Source organism: Salmo salar, unplaced genomic scaffold (genome assembly GCF_905237065.1).
Source record: "Salmo salar unplaced genomic scaffold, Ssal_v3.1, whole genome shotgun sequence".
Classification (NCBI taxonomy): Eukaryota; Metazoa; Chordata; class Actinopteri; order Salmoniformes; family Salmonidae; genus Salmo; species Salmo salar.
The window spans coordinates 45483-67004 of NW_025549840.1; the positions used below are offsets into that span (position 1 = coordinate 45483).

The 21522-nt window shown below is 47.6% G+C and overlaps 1 protein-coding gene across 1 annotated transcript in view; it reads left to right on the top strand.

The window, feature by feature from the left end:
• Nucleotides 1-6474: 6474 nt before the first annotated feature.
• The window catches only part of LOC106593711 (centrosomal protein of 192 kDa), a 72560-nt gene continuing 57512 nt past the window's right edge, over nucleotides 6475-21522 (top strand). Inside the window, 9 exon segments of the mRNA XM_045713556.1 lie at nucleotides 6475-6624; nucleotides 6766-7028; nucleotides 12029-12172; nucleotides 13259-13548; nucleotides 13822-13951; nucleotides 14692-15180; nucleotides 16715-17102; nucleotides 17188-17984; nucleotides 20417-20595. Of these exon segments, the coding sequence (XP_045569512.1) occupies nucleotides 6785-7028; nucleotides 12029-12172; nucleotides 13259-13548; nucleotides 13822-13951; nucleotides 14692-15180; nucleotides 16715-17102; nucleotides 17188-17984; nucleotides 20417-20595 (2661 nt within the window). The 5' untranslated portion in view covers nucleotides 6475-6624; nucleotides 6766-6784.

Consider the following 21522-nt stretch of genomic DNA (forward strand, 5'->3'; position numbering starts at 1 on the left):
TTAAGTGGGAGAACTTGCACAATTGGTGACTGACTAAAAACTTTTTTGCCCCACTGTACACAACCAGTATGTCACGTGGAGGAGAGGTGTTGTCCCGTGAGGTGTTGCTTTATCTGTTTTTTGAAACCAGGTTCGCTGTTCACTTGCGCTATATAAGATGGGAGATCCATGCACTCATGGCTCTGTATAAAACTGTATGTTTCCTTGAATTTGTTCTGGTCCTGGGGACTGTGAAAAGACCCCTGGTGGCATGTCTGGTGGGGGTATGTGTGTTTGTCAGAGCTGTGTGTAAGTTTTACTATGCCAACAATTTGGAATTTCCCAACACATTAATGTTTATTATAAAAACAAGAAGTGACTGTCACTTTGCTCAAGTCTTAGCCAAGATTACCAGTTTATTACTGTCCACCCATTCCAAAACAGATTGCAGCTCTTTGTTAAGGGTTTCAGTGACTATATTAGCTGGGGTTGCTGACGCATATATATGGTTGAATCATCAGCGTGCTTTGTTTAATGCCAGTGGCAGGTCATTGGTAAAAAGAGTAGAGGTCCTAGAGAGCTGCCCTGTGGTACACCACACTGTTTGAAATTAGAGAAGCTTCCATTAAAGAAAACCCCCTGAGTTCTATTAGATTGCCATATTGTGGATTCAGAGCTGAGGTTGAAAAGCCATAACACAGGTTTCCCCCCACCGATAGGTTATGGTCAATATCAAAGAAGATTTGATTAAATATTAAAGTTTTTTAATGTTCTTAGTCCTGGTCATATATCCAAAACGACTGACAATACACTGAATTCATGTTCAGTAATTTAAATTGTAAAGTAATGTCTTTCTACACAATACCACAAATGTTTCCAATCTGGGAGGTAAACTCGATAAAGTATTGAATAATTTAGTGTGTATTTCGGATCAAATCAAGGCAGTAGAATGTACCAGATTCCACAAATTTCAACCACCTCTGGCTCGGTTGGGCCTGGTTGGCTACGACTCTGGCTCGGTTGGGCCTGGTTGGCTACGACTCTGGCTCGGCGGGGGCCTGGTTGGCTACGACTCTGGCTCGGGGGGAGGGCCTGGTTGGCTGCGACTCTGGCTCGGGGGGGGGCCTGGTTGGCTACGACTCTGGCTCGGGGGAGGGCCTGGTTGGCTACGACTGGCTCGGCGGGGGCCTGGTTGGCTACGACTCTGGCTCGCCGGGGCCTGGTTGGCTACGACTCTGGCTCGCCGGGGCCTGGTTGGCTACGACTCTGGCTCGGCGGGGGCCTGGTTGGCTACGACTCTGGCTCGGGGGAGGGCCTGGTTGGCTACGACTCTGGCTCGGGGGAGGGCCTGGTTGGCTACGACTCTGGCTCGGGGAGGGCCTGGTTGGCTGCGACTCTGGCTCGGGGGAGGGCCTGGTTGGCTACGACTCTGGCTCGGCCGGGGCCTGGTTGGCTACGACTCTGGCTCGCCGGGGCCTGGTTGGCTACGACTCTGGCTCGCCGGGGCCTGGTTGGCTACGACTCTGGCTCGGGGGAGGGCCTGGTTGGCTACGACTCTGGCTAGGCGGGCGGGGCCTGGTTGGCTACGACTCTGGCTCGGCGGGCGGGGCCTGGTTGGCTACGACTCTGGCTCGGCGGGCGGGGCCTGGTTGGCTACGACTCTGGCTCGGCGGGCGGGGCCTGGTTGGCTACGACTCTGGCTCGGGGGGAGGCCTGGTTGGCTCCGACTCTGGCTCGGGGGAGGGCCTGGTTGGCTACGACTCTGGCTCGCCGGGGCCTGGTTGGCTACGACTCTGGCTCGGCGGGGGCCTGGTTGGCTACGACTCTGGCTCGGCGGGGGCCTGGTTGGCTACGACTCTGGCTCGGCGGGGCCTGGTTGGCTACGACTGTGGCTCGGGGGGAGGGCCTGGTTGGCTACGACTCTGGCTCGGCGGGGCCTGGTTGGCTACGACTCTGGCTCGGCGGGGGCCTGGTTGGCTATTCCTATGTACTAGCGGAAAACACTGGTATATTGAAACCTTTTTTTATGAAGACTAAGAGCAGCTCAGTCATACACTTGTCAGCCAATGGATCTTGTTCACAACTAGTATCCTTTATTCATCTTCCTGTACAAACTAAACAGTATATATTAGTGTTCTATTTCAGCCTGGTTTCACTAAGATTGGATTGTTTGTCCTGTCATGAGTGTTTCCAGATGCCTGACGTGCGGCTTGCTGCTACAGGGATGGACTCGTGTCCTGGTAGTGACGAGGAGGACACTGAGGACGAACTGGAGACGGCTAGGAGACACACTTCTACCAGACACAGACTGCTGCTGTCCAGCACCTCCCGACAGCTGGTATGATCACGTCTCTGTCCCCCGTCTGTCTGTCTCTCCATCTCACTGCTTCAGCTGGTATGATCACGTCTCTGTCCCCCCCGTCTGTCTGTCTCTCCATCTCACTGCTTCAGCTGGTATGATCACGTCTCTGTCCCCCCGTCTGTCTGTCTCTCCATCTCACTGCTTCAGCTGGTATGATCACGTCTCTGTCCCCCCGTCTGTCTGTCTCTCCATCTCACTGCTTCAGCTGGTATGATCACGTCTCTGTCCCCCGTCTGTCTGTCTCTCCATCTCACTGCTTCAGCTGGTATGATCACGTCTCTGTCCCCCCGTCTGTCTGTCTCTCCATCTCACTGCTTCAGCTGGTATGATCACGTCTCTGTCCCCCCGTCTGTCTGTCTCTCCATCTCACTGCTTCAGCTGGTATGATCACGTCTCTGTCCCCCGTCTGTCTGTCTCTCCATCTCACTGCTTCAGCTGGTATGATCACGTCTCTGTCCCCCCGTCTGTCTGTCTCTCCATCTCACTGCTTCAGCTGGTATGATCACGTCTCTGTCCCCCCGTCTGTCTGTCTCTCCATCTCACTGCTTCAGCTGGTATGATCACGTCTCTGTCCCCCCGTCTGTCTGTCTCTCCATCTCACTGCTTCAGCTGGTATGATCACGTCTCTGTCCCCCGTCTGTCTGTCTCTCCATCTCACTGCTTCAGCTGGTATGATCACGTCTCTGTCCCCCCGTCTGTCTGTCTCTCCATCTCACTGCTTCAGCTGGTATGATCACGTCTCTGTCCCCCCGTCTGTCTGTCTCTCCATCTCACTGCTTCAGCTGGTATGATCACGTCTCTGTCCCCCCGTCTGTCTGTCTCTCCATCTCACTGCTTCAGCTGGTATGATCACGTCTCTGTCCCCCCCGTCTGTCTGTCTCTCCATCTCACTGCTTCAGCTGGTATGATCACGTCTCTGTCCCCCGTCTGTCTGTCTCTCCATCTCACTGCTTCAGCTGGTATGATCACGTCTCTGTCCCCCCCGTCTGTCTGTCTCTCCATCTCACTGCTTCAGCTGGTATGATCACGTCTCTGTCCCCCCCGTCTGTCTGTCTCTCCATCTCACTGCTTCAGCTGGTATGATCACGTCTCTGTCCCCCGTCTGTCTGTCTCTCCATCTCACTGCTTCAGCTGGTATGATCACGTCTCTGTCCCCCGTCTGTCTGTCTCTCCATCTCACTGCTTCTGTTTGACCTTGGTTGGTTTTCAGTAGAAAACACAAAGCTGAACAACAGTTGCAAAACAGAATGTACCATTTAAAAAAATATAATTTCACCTTTATTTAACCAGGTAGGCTAGTTGAGAACAAGTCCTTTATTTAACCAGGTAGGCTAGTTGAGAACAAGTCCTTTATTTAACCAGGTAGGCTAGTTGAGAACAAGTCCTTTATTTAACCAGGTAGGCTAGTTGAGAACAAGTCCTTTATTTAACCAGGTAGGCCAGTTGAGAACAAGTCCTTTATTTAACCAGGTAGGCTAGTTGAGAACAAGTCCTTTATTTAACCAGGTAGGCTAGTTGAGAACAAGTCCTTTATTTAACCAGGTAGGCTAGTTGAGAACAAGTCCTTTATTTAACCAGGTAGGCCAGTTGAGAACCAGTCCTTTATTTAACCAGGTAGGCTAGTTGAGAACCAGTCCTTTATTTAACCAGGTAGGCCAGTTGAGAACAAGTCCTTTATTTAACCAGGTAGTCTAGTTGTGTGATGTGAGCAAATGAGGTGAGATAAGGGAGGTCAGTCCCAAACAATCAGTATTTGATAAGTTGATATAGCGTTTTGGTTTCTAAATGTTTTTGTCCTAAATAGTCCTACTGAACACAGCCCTGTTTTAGCCTGTCTGACCAGAGGTCATGGGTTATGTCTGTCTGGGTTTAGGTGGGCGAGAGCAACCGTCCCAGCTTCAGACCTGGGCTGGAGGGAGGCAGCTCCGACGAAGACTCTGGTCGTAACCCTTCTCTAACTGGGTTAGAACACAGATACTCTGCAGAGGGCCAAGTCATCAACACTGTAACAGGTAACAAACACCGAACAAAAAATAGGAAGTGTTGGTCTCGTGTTTCATGAGCTGAAATAAAAGATCCCAGAAATGTTAAATTTTGCACATAAAAGCATATTTTTCTCCAGTTTTGTGCACAAATTTGTTAACATCCCTGTTAGTGAGTATTTCTCCTTTGCCAAGATAATCCATCCACCTGACAGGTGTGGCATATCAACAAGCTGATTAAACATCATGATCGTTACACAGGTGCACCTTGTGCTGGGGACAATACAAGGTCACTCTAAAATGTGAATTTTTCTCACACAACACAATGCCACAGATGTCTCAAATTTTGAGGAAGTTTGCAATTGGCATGCTGTCTGCAGAAATCTCCACGAGCTGTTGCCGGATAATTGAATGTTCATTTCTCTATCATATGCCGCCTCCAACGTCATTTTAGAGAATTTGGCGGTATGTCCAACTTGCCTCATAACCGCAGACCACGTGTATGGTGTTGTGTGGGTGAGCGGGTTTGCTGATGTCAACATTGTGAACAGAGCTTCCCATGGTGGGGGTTATGGTACGGGCCCCATGGTGGGGTTATGGTACGGGCCCCATGGTGGGGTTATGGTACGGGCCCCATGGTGGGGTTATGGTACGGGCCCCATGGTGGGGTTATGGTACGGGCCCCATGGTGGGGTTATGGTACGGGCCCCATGGTGGGGTTATGGTACGGGCCCCATGGTGGGGTTATGGTACGGGCCCCATGGTGGGGTTATGGTACGGGCCCCATGGTGGGGTTATGGTACGGGCCCCATGGTGGGGTTATGGTACGGGCCCCATGGTGGAGGTGGGGTTATGGTATGGACCAGGCGTAAGCTACGGACAACGAACACTATGGCGTTTTATCGATGGCAATTTGAATGCACAGAAATACAGTGATGAGATCCTGAGGCCCCGTTGTCGTGCCGTTCATCCACCACCATCACCCCACACTTCAGCATGATAATCCACGGACCCCCCATGTCACAAGGATCTGAACACAATTCCTGGAAGCTGAAAATGTCCCAGTTCTTCCATGGCCTGCATACTCACCAGACATGTCACCCATTGAGCATGTTTGGAATGCTCTGGATCGACGTGTACGACAGCGTGTTCCAGTTCCCGCCAAAATATCCACCAACTTTGCTCAGCCAGTGAAGGAGGAGTGGGACAACATTCCACAGGCCACGACCAACAGCCTGACCAATCAGCAGCCGGACCAATCAGCAGCCGGACCAACTCTATGTGAAGGAGATATGTCTCGCTGCATGAGGTGGTCACACCAGATACTGACTGGTTTTCTGATCCACGCCCCCTACCTTTTATTTATTTTAAGGTTTTCTGACCAACATATTCATATCCTAGTGAAATCCCTAGATTAGGGCCTAAAGGAATTTATTTAAATTGACTGATTTCCTGATATGAACTCGCTAACCTCTGAGTGGATGTTGGTAACCGGTGGTAACCGGGGTAACCGGTCATCTGTTCTTCACCAGGAGGAGGAGGCGACGGGAGCAGTGGGAGTGAGGAGGGAGGGAACGGTGGAGTGTCCGCTCTACCCTTCTCCACCTCCTCCTCCTCGGCCCAGACTACCTACGATGTTCTGCGGGGGCTTGGGATCCTGGGGGGCAGCGTGCCGGGAGAGAATACCCAAGACCCTCGCTCTCTACTGGGGCTGAGCCGGGGCAGCCTGATGGGGGACCGTGTGGGGCCGGTGGGGACTGGAGAGACCAACTCTGGGCCCCAGAGGACGTCCCCTGTCAATTGGAGTATGACCTTAGACAGACAGGAAGCGCTGGTGAGTTTTCTGTCGGACATTTTTCCGTTACAACACCGTTTGTGTGGACTGAGACTTTGTACGTGGCAGGAGTTGTACCTAGAGGCCAGGAGTTCCTCCGGGTCAGGTCACGCTGTCAGGGGAAAAACTCCTGGCCGCCCACTACCTTATGTTCTGTGCTATTTACCGGACGTAATACGGTCACCTGCAGTGATACTGTTCACATACAACACAGACGCTTGTATAATCTCCCTCTGTGTGTGTGTGTGTGTGTGTGTGTGTGTGTGTGTGTGTGTGTGTGTGTGTGTGTGTGTGTGTGTGTGTGTGTGTGTGTGCAGGATGCCATGGACAGTACAGAGTCTGGGTTGGCAGAGGAGGGTCCAGATGTCTTGGATTCTATATACCTGAGGACTGGTGCTGGACACTGGAGACCCCAGGACATGACCTCTCACCTCCAGACCACACAGAACAGCTTCCACCTCTCTCAGGTACACTTACACAACCAATCATTTAGGATGACATGCTGCCCTTGGAGTTAAACAGTTTTGAAGAATCCCAACATCTCCTAGTTTTAAATGAAGGTAAAAACAATTCTACGGTGTTAGTAAGTTGCTGCCCTTCTATACCAGGTGCTTCTTTCGCATAGTGATGATGAGGAGGAGGAGGAGGGGGAGGGGGAGGCCTGCTGCCCTGGGGCCAAGAGGAGGTCCATGTGGGGACTCCTCTGCACCTCCTGGTCCTCCTGGCCTGTCAGACACGAGTCGGGGTGAGAAGGATCTTCTCTCCACCTCTCTGGAGGCTAAGTACCTCTCTCAGAGCTTCCACCCGGAGGAGGACTCTCACTCTGACAGCGACTGGAACCACTGTCCTGATAACCTGGACTTCCAACCGGGTAAGTCCCAAACGGCTCCCTATGTAGTGTCCTAGTACAAACGGCTCCCTATGTAGTGTCCTGGTACAAACGGCTCCCTATGTAGTGTCCTGGTACAAACAGCTCCCTATGTAGTGGCGGGTAGCCTGGTGGTTGGAGGCGGGTAGCCTGGTGGTTGGAGGCGGGTAGCCTGGTGGTTGGAGGCGGGTAGCCTGGTGGTTGGAGGCGGGTAGCGTAGCCTGGTGGTTGGAGGCGGGTAGCCTGGTGGTTGGAGGCGGGTAGCCTGGTGGTTGGAGGCGGGTAGCCTGGTGGTTGGAGGCGGGTAGCCTGGTGGTTGGGGGCGGGTAGCCTGGTGGTTGGGGCGGGTAGCCTGGTGGTTGGAGGCGGGCGGGTAGCCTGGTGGTTGGGGGCGGGCGGGTAGCCTGGTGGTTGGGGCGGGTAAGCCTGGTGGTTGGTTGGGCGGGCGGGTAAGCCTGGTGGTTGGTTGGGGCGGGGCGGGTAAGCCTGGTGGTTGGTTGGGGGCGGGCGGGTAAGCCTGGTGGTTGGTTGGGGGGGCGGGCGGGTAGCCTGGTGGTTGGTTGGGGCGGGCGGGCGGGTAGCCTGGTGGTTGGTTGGGGGCGGGCGGGCGGGTAGCCTGGTGGTTGGTTGGGGGCGGGCGGGCGGGTAGCCTGGTGGTTGGTTGGGGGCGGGCGGGCGGGTAGCCTGGTGGTTGGTTGGGGGCGGGCGGGCGGGTAGCCTGGTGGTTGGAGCGTTGGGCCTGTAACCGAAAGGTTGCTGGATCGAATCCTGATCTGACCAGGTAAAAATCTGTCGTTCTGCCACTGAACAAGGCAGTTAACCCACTGTTCCCCGGTAGGACGTCGTTGTAAATAAGAATTTGTTCTTAGCTAACACGGTTCATGTTTAATATCTAATCAACTAGATCCAGGATCCTTACAGGGTTCATGTTTAATATCTAATCAACTGGATCCAGGATCCTTACAGGGTTCATGTTTAATATCTGATGTAACAACTAGATCCAGGATCCTTACAGGGTTCATGTTTAATATCTAATCAACTGGATCCAGGATCCTTACAGGGTTCATGTTTAATATCTAATCAACTGGATCCAGGATCCTTACAGGGTTCATGTTTTAATATCTAATCAACTAGATCCAGGATCCTTACAGGGTTCATGTTTAATATCTGATATAACAACTAGATCCAGGATCCTAAAAGGGTTCATGTTTAATATCTAATCAACTAGATCCAGGATCCTTACAGGGTTCATGTTTAATATCTGATATAACAACTAGATCCAGGATCCTTACACGGTTCATGTTTAATATCTAATCAACTAGATCCAGGATCCTTACAGGGTTCATGTTTTAATATCTAATCAACTAGATCCAGGATCCTAACAGGGTTCATGTTTAATATCTGATATAACAACTAGATCCAGGATCCTTACAGGGTTCATGTTTAATATCTGATATAACAACTAGATCCAGGATCCTTACACGGTTCATGTTTAATATCTAATCAACTAGATCCAGGATCCTTACAGGGTTCATGTTTTAATATCTAATCAACTAGATCCAGGATCCTAACAGGGTTCATGTTTAATATCTGATATAACAACTAGATCCAGGATCCTTACAGGGTTCATGTATAATATCTGATATAACAACTGGATCCAGGATCCTTACAGGGTTCATGTTTAATATCTGATATAACAACTAGATCCAGGATCCTTACAGGGTTCATGTTTAATATCTGATATAACAACTAGATCCAGGATCCTTACACGGTTCATGTTTAATATCTAATCAACTAGATCCAGGATCCTTACAGGGTTCATGTTTAATATCTGATATAACAACTAGATCCAGGATCCTTACAGGGTTCATGTTTAATATCTGATATAACAACTAGATCCAGGATCCTAACAGGGTTCATGTTTAATATCTGATATAACAACTAGATCCAGGATCCTTACAGGGTTCATGTTTAATATCTAATCAACTAGATCCAGGATCCTTACAGGGTTCATGTTTTAATATCTAATCAACTAGATCCAGGATCCTAACAGGGTTCATGTTTAATATCTGATATAACAACTAGATCCAGGATCCTAACAGGGTTCATGTTTAATATCTGATATAACAACTAGATCCAGGATCCTAACAGGGTTCATGTTTAATATCTGATACAACTAGATCCAGGATCCTTACAGGGTTCATGTTTTAATATCTAATCAACTAGATCCAGGATCCTAACAGGGTTCATGTTTTAATATCTAATCAACTAGATCCAGGATCCTAACAGGGTTCATGTTTAATATCTGATATAACAACTAGATCCAGGATCCTAACAGGGTTCATGTTTAATATCTAATCAACTAGATCCAGGATCCTTACAGGGTTCATGTTTATCTAATCAACTAGATCCAGGATCCTTACAGGGTTCATGTATAATATCTGATATAACAACTAGATCCAGGATCCTTACAGGGTTCATGTTTAATATCTGATCTAATCAACTAGATCCAGGATCCTTACAGGGTTCATGTTTAATATCTGATATAACAACTAGATCCAGGATCCTTACAGGGTTCATGTTTAATATCTGATATAACAACTAGATCCAGGATCCTAACAGGGTTCATGTTTAATATCTAATCAACTAGATCCAGGATCCTTACAGGGTTCATGTTTATCTAATCAACTAGATCCAGGATCCTTACAGGGTTCATGTTTATCTAATCAACTAGATCCAGGATCCTTACAGGGTTCATGTATAATATCTGATATAACAACTAGATCCAGGATCCTAACAGGGTTCATGTTTAATATCTAATCAACTAGATCCAGGATCCTAACAGGGTTCATGTTTAATATCTAATCAACTAGATCCAGGATCCTTACAGGGTTCATGTTTAATATCTGATATAACAACTAGATCCAGGATCCTAACAGGGTTCATGTTTAATATCTGATATAACAACTAGATCCAGGATCCTAACAGGGTTCATGTTTTAATATCTAATCAACTAGATCCAGGATCCTAACAGGGTTCATGTTTAATATCTAATCAACTAGATCCAGGATCCTAACAGGGTTCGTATTTAATATCTGATATAACAACTAGATCCAGGATCCTAACAGGGTTCATGTTTAATATCTAATCAACTAGATCCAGGATCCTAACAGGGTTCATGTTTAATATCTAATCAACTAGATCCAGGATCCTTACACGGTTCATGTATAATATCTAATCAACTAGATCCAGGATCCTTACAGGGTTCATGTTTAATATCTGATATAACAACTAGATCCAGGATCCTTACAGGGTTCATGTTTAATATCTGATATAACAACTAGATCCAGGATCCTAACAGGGTTCATGTTTAATATCTAATCAACTAGATCCAGGATCCTTACAGGGTTCATGTTTATCTAATCAACTAGATCCAGGATCCTTACAGGGTTCATATTTATCTAATCAACTAGATCCAGGATCCTTACAGGGTTCATGTATAATATCTGATATAACAACTAGATCCAGGATCCTTACAGGGTTCATGTTTAATATCTGATATAACAAATAGATCCAGGATCCTTACAGGGTTCATGTTTATCTAATCAACTAGATCCAGGATCCTTACAGGGTTCATGTTTATCTAATCAACTAGATCCAGGATCCTTACAGGGTTCATGTTTATCTAATCAACTAGATCCAGGATCCTAACAGGGTTCATGTTTAATATCTGATATAACAACTAGATCCAGGATCCTTACAGGGTTCATGTTTAATATCTGATATAACAAATAGATCCAGGATCCTTACAGGGTTCATGTTTATCTAATCAACTAGATCCAGGATCCTTACAGGGTTCATGTTTATCTAATCAACTAGATCCAGGATCCTTACAGGGTTCATGTTTATCTAATCAACTAGATCCAGGATCCTTACAGGGTTCATGTTTTAATATCTAATCAACTAGATCCAGGATCCTTACAGGGTTCATGTTTAATATCTGATATAACAACTAGATCCAGGATCCTAACAGGGTTCATGTTTAATATCTAATCAACTAGATCCAGGATCCTAACAGGGTTCATGTTTATCTAATCAACTAGATCCAGGATCCTAACAGGGTTCATGTTTATCTAATCAACTAGATCCAGGATCCTTACAGGGTTCATGTTTAATATCTAATCAACTAGATCCAGGATCCTTACAGGGTTCATGTTTAATATCTGATATAACAACTAGATCCAGGATCCTAACAGGGTTCATGTTTAATATCTAATCAACTAGATCCAGGATCCTAACAGGGTTCATGTTTAATATCTAATCAACTAGATCCAGGATCCTAACAGGGTTCATGTTTAATATCTAATCAACTAGATCCAGGATCCTAACAGGGTTCATGTTTAATATCTGATATAACAACTAGATCCAGGATCCTAACAGGGTTCATGTTTAATATCTGATATAACAACTAGATCCAGGATCCTAACAGGGTTCATGTTTAATATCTAATCAACTAGATCCAGGATCCTAACAGGGTTCATGTTTAATATCTAATCAACTAGATCCAGGATCCTAACAGGGTTCATGTTTAATATCTAATCAACTGGATCCAGGATCCTTACAGGGTTCATGTTTAATATCTAATCAACTAGATCCAGGATCCTAACAGGGTTCATGTTTAATATCTAATCAACTAGATCCAGGATCCTTACACGGTTCATGTTTAATATCTAATCAACTAGATCCAGGATCCTAACAGGGTTCGTATTTTAATATCTAATTTAACTGATTAAAGCTTAATATATGATGTAACAACTTACACTGCTATAAATTCATGGACAGAAAATGAATGTTTTTTTGTGACTTGATTTTGGACCAATCCGTCAAGTTGTCCAGCTGTAGTAAATCCTCACCGGTACCCTGGTGTATAGAACAAGGTCTCCATCAGGTGTGTGTGTGTGTGTGTGTGTGTGTGTGTGTGTGTGTGTGTGTGTGTGTCCCAGCCTCTCCCAGTGTGGTCTACCAGAACGAGGAGGGGAAGTGGGTGACTGATCTGGCTTACTACTCGTCCTTTGAGAAGGAGGTGGATGGGAAGCAGCTTCCGGAGGCAGCAGACCAGTTCCAGGCTGAGGACTTCGTTCCAGGCAGTAAGTACAGGGGTTATTGTCAAACTGTTATTTTTAAGCTGTACTTGGAAATAGGGATTTGTGTTTTGTTCCTTTTGGTTGTGATAACTAGGTGTTCCCCACTGTAGCGTCGGTACGAAAGATCCACTATAAAACGGTTTGTCTGGATCCTGAATGCTGATTGAACGAACAGCGGTCCAAACCGTGCTCTATTGGCCGTCACACACCTATCTATGCCTGTCAACAGTTACATCTGAAAATGATCGCTGTGCCTCGTCAGAATGGTGCTGTGCCGAATGATCGCTGTGCCTCGTCAGAATGTCGCTGTGCCTCGTCAGAATGTCGCTGTGCCTCATCAGAATGGCGCTGTCCCAAATGATCGCTGTGCCTCATCAGAATGGCGCTGTCCCTAATGATCGCTGTGCCTCGTCAGAATGGCGCTGTCCCTAATGATCGCTGTGCCTCGTCAGAATGTCGCTGTCCCTAATGATCGCTGTGCCTCGTCAGAATGGCGCTGTGCCGAATGATCGCTGTGCCTCGTCAGAATGTCACTGTGCCTCGTCAGAATGTCGCTGTGCCAAATGATCGCTGTGCCTCGTCAGAATGTCGCTGTCCCGAATGATCGATGTGCCTCGTCAGATTGGTGCTGTCCCTAATGATCGCTGTGCCTCGTCAGAATGTTACTGTGCCTCGTCAATGTCGCTGTGCCTCGTCAGAATGGCGCTGTCCCTAATGATCGCTGTGCCTCGTCAGAATGGCGCTGTCCCTAATGATCGCTGTGCCTCGTCAGAATGGCGCTGTCCCGAATGATCGCTGTGCCTCGTCAGAATGGCGCTGTGCCTCGTCAGAAGGGCGCTGTCCCTCGTCAGAATGGCGCTGTCCCGAATGATCGCTGGGCCTCGTCAGAATGTCGCTGTCCCAAATGATCGCTGGGCCTCGTCAGAATGTCGCTGTCCCAAATGATCGCTGTGCCTCGTCAGAATGGCTCTGTCCCGAATGATCGCTGTGCCTCGTCAGAATGGCGCTGTGCCTCGTCAGAATGTCCAGGTAACGCCATAGACAGATCAGCAGTGTTGCTGGAGTCGTCCTGTTTTTATTGTGTTCCAGGTAACGCCATAGAGAAGATCATAGAGGACCAGAAGGTGTTTGAGAAGGAGAACCGGTTCATGCAGGAGGAGGTGATGACGTCGGACTCCACCAGTCCAGGTCTCCTATCCGACACGTCCTGGAGACTCCCGGCCAGCAGCCACATCCTGATGAGGGCCAGCCAGGTGTCCCAGGACCTGGACAGAGGGAACCAGAGTTATCTCCGTCTGTCTCTGGGGACCTTCTTCCAGCAGCGCTCTGAGGCCCTGGGCTGTCTAGGGGACGACAGGGAGGACGATACAGTCAAACGGGTATGGGGGCTCGTTCCATGTCTTGTCGACGTCGCTCTGCAGCACGTCGTTCTACTCTTTTCACTATTCACGTAGTCTCGTAGGGTCGGGTGTGCTTTTAGTTCAGGAATAGGAGCCTTCATCTCGGTCCGGGAAACCTGCCCGCGGTGTCGAAGGGACAGTAGGGACGCCGTGTTTCAGACTACCGCTGAGGGTTTAAGCCTGTGGTTTTTATTTTCCCTTCCCATCAGCCATCTGACTTGACCAGTTCGTTGTTGTGTCTTTCCTCTCCAGCCGTCGTTTGGTTACGTCATCACCTCTCCAGAGAAGAGGGAACCATTTCCTCTGATTCAACCATCAGACTTCCTGTCTCAGGACAGCTCGGTCCGCAGCGACACCGACCACGACCGCACCATGAACACAGGTAGGTACCGTCTGGACGTCCGCGACACTTATTCCTGGTTCTCACTGTGAGCCCAGCCAGTAAGACACTTATTCCTGGTTCCCACTGTGAGCCCAGCCAGTAAGACACTTATTCCTGGTTCCCACTGTGAGCCCAGCCAGTAAGACACTTATTCCTGGTTCCCACTGTGAGGCCAGCCAGTAAAACACTTATTCCTGGTTCCCACTGTGAGGCCGGACAGCCCAGCCAGCAAGACACTTATTCCTGGTTCCCACTGTGAGCCCAGCCAGCAAGACACTTATTCCTGGTTCCCACTGTGAGGCCAGCCAGTAAGACACTTATTCCTGGTTCCCACTGTGAGGCCAGTCAGTAAGACACTTATTCCTGGTTCCCACTGTGAGGCCAGCCAGTAAGACACTTATTCCTGATTCCCACTGTGAGGCCAGCCAGTAAAACACTTATTCCTGGTTCCCACTGTGAGGCCGGACAGCCCAGCCAGCAAGACACTTATTCCTGGTTCCCACTGTGAGCCCAGCCAGTAAGACACTTATTCCTGAATCCCACTGTGAGGCCGCCCAGCAAGACACTTATTCCTGATTCCCACTGTGAGGCGGCCAGGCCGGCCAGTACATCTTGACTTGGTTTGGCATCATTTTTCATACTTGATCACAGTCATCATATTTATTCCTCATTTTAAACCCAAATCAGTCATCAGAGTATCACACGTGGTGGTTGATACTTCCAATGTGTTGTTTTTGTAGAGGACTTGGACAAGACTGTGGAGGCAGCTCCAGACAGGGTGTCACCGACAGGAGATGAAGAGCCAGAGCCTTGTGAATCAGTCTCCCCCCTCCCTGAGGCCCTGCTCTCCCCCAGCCAGACCCTTCCCTCAGCCTCCCCTCTCCCTGAGGCCCTGCTCTCCCCCAGCCAGACCCTTCCCTCAGTCTCCCCCCTCCCTGAGGCCCTGCTCTCCCCCAGCCAGACCCTTCCCTCAGCCTCCCCTCTCCCTGAGGCCCTGCTCTCCCCCAGCCAGACCCTTCCCTCAGCCTCCCCCGGCAGCCTGGACCCCAGCCCCAGCAGCGGCACAGACCAGTCTAACCTCGTGTTGTCTATCAGCACCATTGCCTCGGCCATCGCAGATGCCTCCATCTCCTCGGAGCCCTCCCAGCTGGCGGCCATGATCATGGAGCTTTCAAAGAGGAGTCGGATCCAGAGGCAACGCCAGAAAGGTCTGCCGCGTCCAGCCCCAGGTATCCCATATTCATACTACAGCTGAAATTCTACTCTTTAATAACCTCTACGGGACTCCTTCCCGTTCTCATCCCGTTACCGGGATTGCTTGACAAGATAGCATGGCGCGAAATTCAAAAACGGCAAAAAATCGAATCATTTCAATTTCTCAAACAATCAACTATTTTACACCGTTTTAAAGATAAGACTCTCGTTAATCTAACCACGTTGTCCGATTTCAAAAAAGGCTTTACAGCGAAAGAAAAACATTAGATTATGTTAGGATACCACCACAGCAAAAGAACAACACAGCTATTTTCTTAGCATTTTCATAGCAACGGTAGCCGTCCAAAAGCACAAAACCAGCTAAAATTATGCACTAACCAAAAACAGCATTTTACATTGGCGCTTGATGTTCGGAAAATGTATTTTCCACCCCAAAATTCCGGTGAATTTACAAAAATATACCTCATAAACGTTGACAAAATACATAATTATTTTAAGAATTATAGAATTATATAGAATTATATAGAATTATATAGAATTATAGATGGGCTACTCCTTTATGCAACCGCATTGACAGATTTCAAAATAACTTTACGTGGAAAGCACACTTTGCAATAATCTGAGTACTGCGCTCATAAAAAACAGCAGGCAATTATAGATACCCGTCATTTTGGAGTCATCTAAATGCATAAATAGCATAAGAAATATTCACTTACCTTTTAATAATCTTCATCAGAAGGCACTTCCTGGAATCCCAGGTCCACAACAAATGTTGATTTGTTCGATAAAGTTCATAATTTATGTCCAAATAACTCCATGTTTGCGCGTTCAGTTAGCTACTCAAAATGTAGGATGCGCGAGGAAATTGTGACGACAAAAAAGTCCCCCCCCCAAAAAAATCTATTTACGTTCGTTCAAACATGTCAAACGTTGTATAGCATCAATCTTTAGGGACATTTTAACGTGAAACTTCAGTAATATTCCAACCGGACCATTCCAGTGTCTTGAAAAACGTTTTGGAACAGAGCTTCCTCTCGCGTGAATGCGCACCAATGAACTAACATCCTTCCCTGGGTTACCAACTTCCCTTCTCGTTCCGTCTCTGTTCATCATAGACGCTTCAAACAACTTTCTAAAGACTGTTGACATCTAGTGGAAGCCTTAGGACGTGCAAAATGAACCCTTACTCACTGTGTGTTCGATTGGCAATGACTTGGAAAAAAACTACAGGTACCAGATTTTTCATTTCCTGCTTGTATTTTTCTCAGGTTTTTGCCTGCCATATGAGTTCTGTTTTACTCACAGACACCATTCAAACAGTTTGAAACTTTAAAGTGTTTTCTATCCAAATCTACTAATAATATCCATATTCTAGTTTCTGGGCAAGAGTAGTAACCGGTTTAAATTGGGTATGTTTTTCATCCGGCCGTGAAAATACTGCCCCCTAGCCCAGACTGGTTAATTCTGTTGTGTTTGTTGGAAGGTGATGTCAGCACCACTTCACCAGGTCATGAAAAATCTGAAGGAGATTTTGATTCTGATTCCCAGCCTCTGTCCTGGAAGAACAAACTCCCAGCCCTAACCGGGTTGAACTGGACCAGCCCAGTCCTAACCGGGTTCAACTGGACCAACGGGGGGACCTGCTGGAGGCTCTACAGAGGAGCCAGTGTGCCGGGGACCTGCTGGAGGCTCTACAGAGGAGCCAGTGTGCCGGGGACCTGCTGGAGGCTCTACAGAGGAGCCAGTGTGCCGGGGACCTGCTGGAGGCTCTACAGAGGAGCCAGTGTGCCGGGGACCTGCTGGAGGCTCTACAGAGGAGCCAGTGTGCCGGGGGACCTGCTGGAGGCTCTACAGAGGAGCCAGTGTGCCGGGGACCTGCTGGAGGCTCTACAGAGGAGCCAGTGTGCCGGGGACCTGCTGGAGGCCTTCGACATTGAAAAGTACCTGAAACAGACGGAGGTATCCACCAGCAGCGACAGCGACCAGTCAGGCACCTCCCACTACACCTTTGACTTCCTCAGCTGGGCCGACAGCCTCAACTCCTCCCACAGGAAGTCCCAGGCAGCGTCACTTGTTGTTACTGTGGAGAACGAGAGCTCGGGTTATCAACACCAGGCTACCGAATACCAGGCTATCGCCAAGGGAGATATCTCCTCATCCTCTGGCGTGGAGGCTAAGGCGGGTTTGACACAAGGTTACCCTGCTGCTACGACCCGTCCGGTCTCTGCTGGGCTACATCCAGGTTCTGACCAGAGTGGACCAGGACCAGCTAACAAGACGGATGTGAGGAGGAGTTCCATCCCTCGTCCCAGATTCAGCTCCATCCCTACAGCCTCTGGTAACCCAGGGAGAAGGTCTGTGGGCTCTGGTCAGTTCTCCTCAACCACCTCCACAGCCAAACCAGCTGCTGACAGGAAGTCTGCAGGGAATAATAACAGTGAGCCCCAACCAGCTGGTGTACTGAGCAGGAGCAGCACAGAGAGTGGTGGGGCTGAACTAGGAGTAGTCCGTCCAACACCCAACAACACCCCAGCCCAGAAGATAGAGGACCGCTCCGCAGCTCCTGCCCCAGGTCCTAAGACCTCCCCTGGTCTGAGGAAGGGTCAGTCAGGGCCGCTGTCCCTCAGAGACATCACATCGCCCTCCCAGAGAGCCAGGAGGACCACGGTGAAGACCGGGAGCAGTACAGCCCAGCAGGAGAAACCCGGTGGCCTGGAGGAGAGTGGTGGAGAAGCTCCTCTCGGCGCTGCGACCAGACATGTTGGTTTTACTTCCTCCTGTCACAGCCCCCAGCCTGCTGCTGCACACAGGGTGGACGGTCAGTCTCTGGTCCAATCAACATCATTATTCAGCTATTCTTCAACTCATTTAAGAGAGAAATAAACATGTTTGTTTAAGCTTAGTTTAGTTTCAAATCCCGCTTTTTTTCCCTGGTCCTTCCGGCTGGATTGGGACATCTGGTTTTTCAATGTTGATTATAGTTTATTTGAGGTGATTTCCTGGTCTTGTGTTCTGCAGACAATGATAAAGAAGGATTTAGTTCATTGGTTAGATTGTATTAATGTGGTGGATAGTAATGATCTCTGGTCAGATTGTATTAATGTGGTGGATAGTAATGATCTCTGGTCAGATTGTATTAATGTGGTGGATAGTAATGATATCTGGTCAGATTGTATTAATGTGGTGGATAGTAATGATCTCTGGTCAGATTGTATTAATGTGGTGGATAGTAATGATCTCTGGTCAGATTGTATTAATGTGGTGGATAGTAATGTGATATCTGGTCAGATTGTATTAATGTGGTGGATAGTAATGATCTCTGGTCAGATTGTATTAATGTGGTGGATAGTAATGATCTCTGGTCAGATTGTATTAATGTGGTGGATAGTAATGATCTCTGGTTAGATTGTATTAATGTGGTGGATAGTAATGATCTCTGGTCAGATTGTATTAATGTGGTGGATAGTAATGATCTCTGGTTAGATTGTATTAATGTGGTGGATAGTAATGATCTCTGGTCAGATTGTATTAATGTGGTGGATAGTAATGTGATCTCTGGTCAGATTGTATTAATGTGGTGGATAGTAATGTGATATCTGGTCAGATTGTATTAATGTGGTGGATAGTAATGATCTCTGGTTAGATTGTATTAATGTGGTGGATAGTAATGATCTCTGGTCAGATTGTATTAATGTGGTTGATAGTAATGTGATCTCTGGTCAGATTGTATTAATGTGGTGGATAGTAATGATCTCTGGTCAGATTGTATTAATGTGGTGGATAGTAATGTGATCTCTGGTCAGATTGTATTAATGTGGTGGATAGTAATGATCTCTGGTCAGATTGTATTAATGTGGTGGATTGTAATGATCTCTGGTCAGATTGTATTAATGTGGTGGATAGTAATGTGATCTCTGGTCAGATTGTATTAATGTGGTGGATAGTAATGATCTCTGGTTAGATTGTATTAATGTGGTGGATAGTAATGTGATATCTGGTCAGATTGTATTAATGTGGTGGATAGTAATGTGATATCTGGTCAGATTGTATTAATGTGGTGGATAGTAATGATCTCTGGTCAGATTGTATTAATGTGGTGGATAGTAATGATCTCTGGTCAGATTGTATTAATGTGGTTGATAGTAATGATCTCTGGTCAGATTGTATTAATGTGGTGGATAGTAATGATCTCTGGTCAGATTGTATTAATGTGGTGGATAGTAATGATCTCTGGTCAGATTGTATTAATGTGGTGGATAGTAATGATCTCTGGTCAGATTGTATTAATGTGGTGGATAGTAATGATCTCTGGTCAGATTGTATTAATGTGGTGGATAGTAATGTGATATCTGGTCAGATTGTATTAATGTGGTGGATAGTAATGATCTCTGGTTAGATTGTATTAATGTGGTGGATAGTAATGTGATATCTGGTCAGATTGTATTAATGTGGTGGATAGTAATGATCTCTGGTCAGATTGTATTAATGTGGTGGATAGTAATGATCTCTGGTCAGATTGTATTAATGTGGTGGATAGTAATGATCTCTGGTCAGATTGTATTAATGTGGTGGATAGTAATGATCTCTGGTTAGATTGTATTAATGTGGTGGATAGTAATGATCTCTGGTCAGATTGTATTAATGTGGTGGATTGTAATGATCTCTGGTCAGATTGTATTAATGTGGTGGATAGTAATGATCTCTGGTCAGATTGTATTAATGTGGTGGATAGTAATGATCTCTGGTCAGATTGTATTAATGTGGTGGATAGTAATGATCTCTGGTCAGATTGTATTAATGTGGTGGATAGTAATGTGATATCTGGTTAGATTGTATTAATGTGGTGGATTGTAATGATCTCTGGTCAGATTGTATTAATGTGGTGGATAGTAATGTGATCTCTGGTCAGATTGTATTAATGTGGTGGATAGTAATGTATTAATATCCTGGTCAGGTTATGGATAGTAATGTGTTGTTCTCTGCAGGTGCATCTCCAGGTACTCCTCTGCATCATGCTGGAGGACCAGAGCAGAGCCAGTGTACCTTCAGACCCTCCACCTCTCCTCTCACCCACTCCTCCCCCTCACAGACCTCCTTCCCCAACCAAGAAGGGTAAATCAATCAATTATTCAATCAATCAAACCATCAATCAGTTATTAAATCAATCAGATGTCAGGTCGTGCCCTCTACTGTGTAACTCTACTTGCAGTTCTTCTTAAATCTTGTATTTCTCTCTGGTTGCCTGTACAGGCCTGTGTGTCCCCCTCCTCCAGTGTCGGGGACAGGAGACCCCCAGTGATCTCTCTCCTCCACAGTCCCAGTCCGAGTGGAGTTGTTCCAGTCCCAGTCTCAGCAGGCTGACGTACATCTCTCTGAATGACGGCACGGCTCTCGACAGCACCGGCATCCCAACTCCTGACAGACACAAGGTATAGTAGGCAGCCGATTGGGCCTTCGTATATATGGGCTTCTCTTTCGAATACTCCTTTTCCCGTGTCTCAGTGGGATTCCTGTCGGCTGTTTTACAAAACGACCAAGGGCTCAGTCGCACGTCGTCTGACCGAGGGCCAGCCCTTTTGGTCGTTCTCGGCCTCTCTTCTTCTTTGCGGAAGTGATCAGGACGGCTCCTGAAGCTCTCTCTCCTCTCTGTGTGACTTGAATTCCTGTCTTCCTGCTTTAACAGTTCACAGGTCAACCGTGAGGTCAATGGAGTCGATTTAGTGTTCGATACTTAACCAAATGGGGGGGAGAATAAAAAATTCTACTTCTGTCTCCGGGGGTAGCTTAACGTGACACGGCTAGCCATCGCGATTTGGTTAACCCCACGCCGTGAGGCGTAAGCTAACTTGGCTAGCCATCGCCACTTGGTTAACCCCATGCCGTGAGGCTTAAGCTAACTTGGCTAGCCATCGCCACTTGGTTAACCCCACGCCGTGAGGCTTAAGCTAACTTGGCTAGCCATCGCCACTTGGTTAACCCCATGCCGTGAGGCTTCAGCTAACTTGGCTAGCCATCGCCACTTGGTTAGCCCCACGCCGTGAGGCTTAAGCTAACTTGGCTAGCCATCGCCACTTGGTTAGCCCCACGCCGTGAGGCTTAAGCTAACTTGGCTAGCCATCGCCACTTGGTTAACCCCACGCCGTGAGCCTTAAGCTAACTTGGCTAGCTCGCTGGAAAGCTTACTCTGCTGACACGTAGTTCCCATTGGCTAGCTTTCCATACCTGGAGAGGTAGAATTGCTAGCGTTTCTTTTGTCGAAAGACACGGGGGGAAAGCACACACTTTCTCTGGTTCGCTGATAATGAGAGATCTCACCACATTTCCCGGCTGGCAAGAAGGAAAGGAGTGGAGGCGTG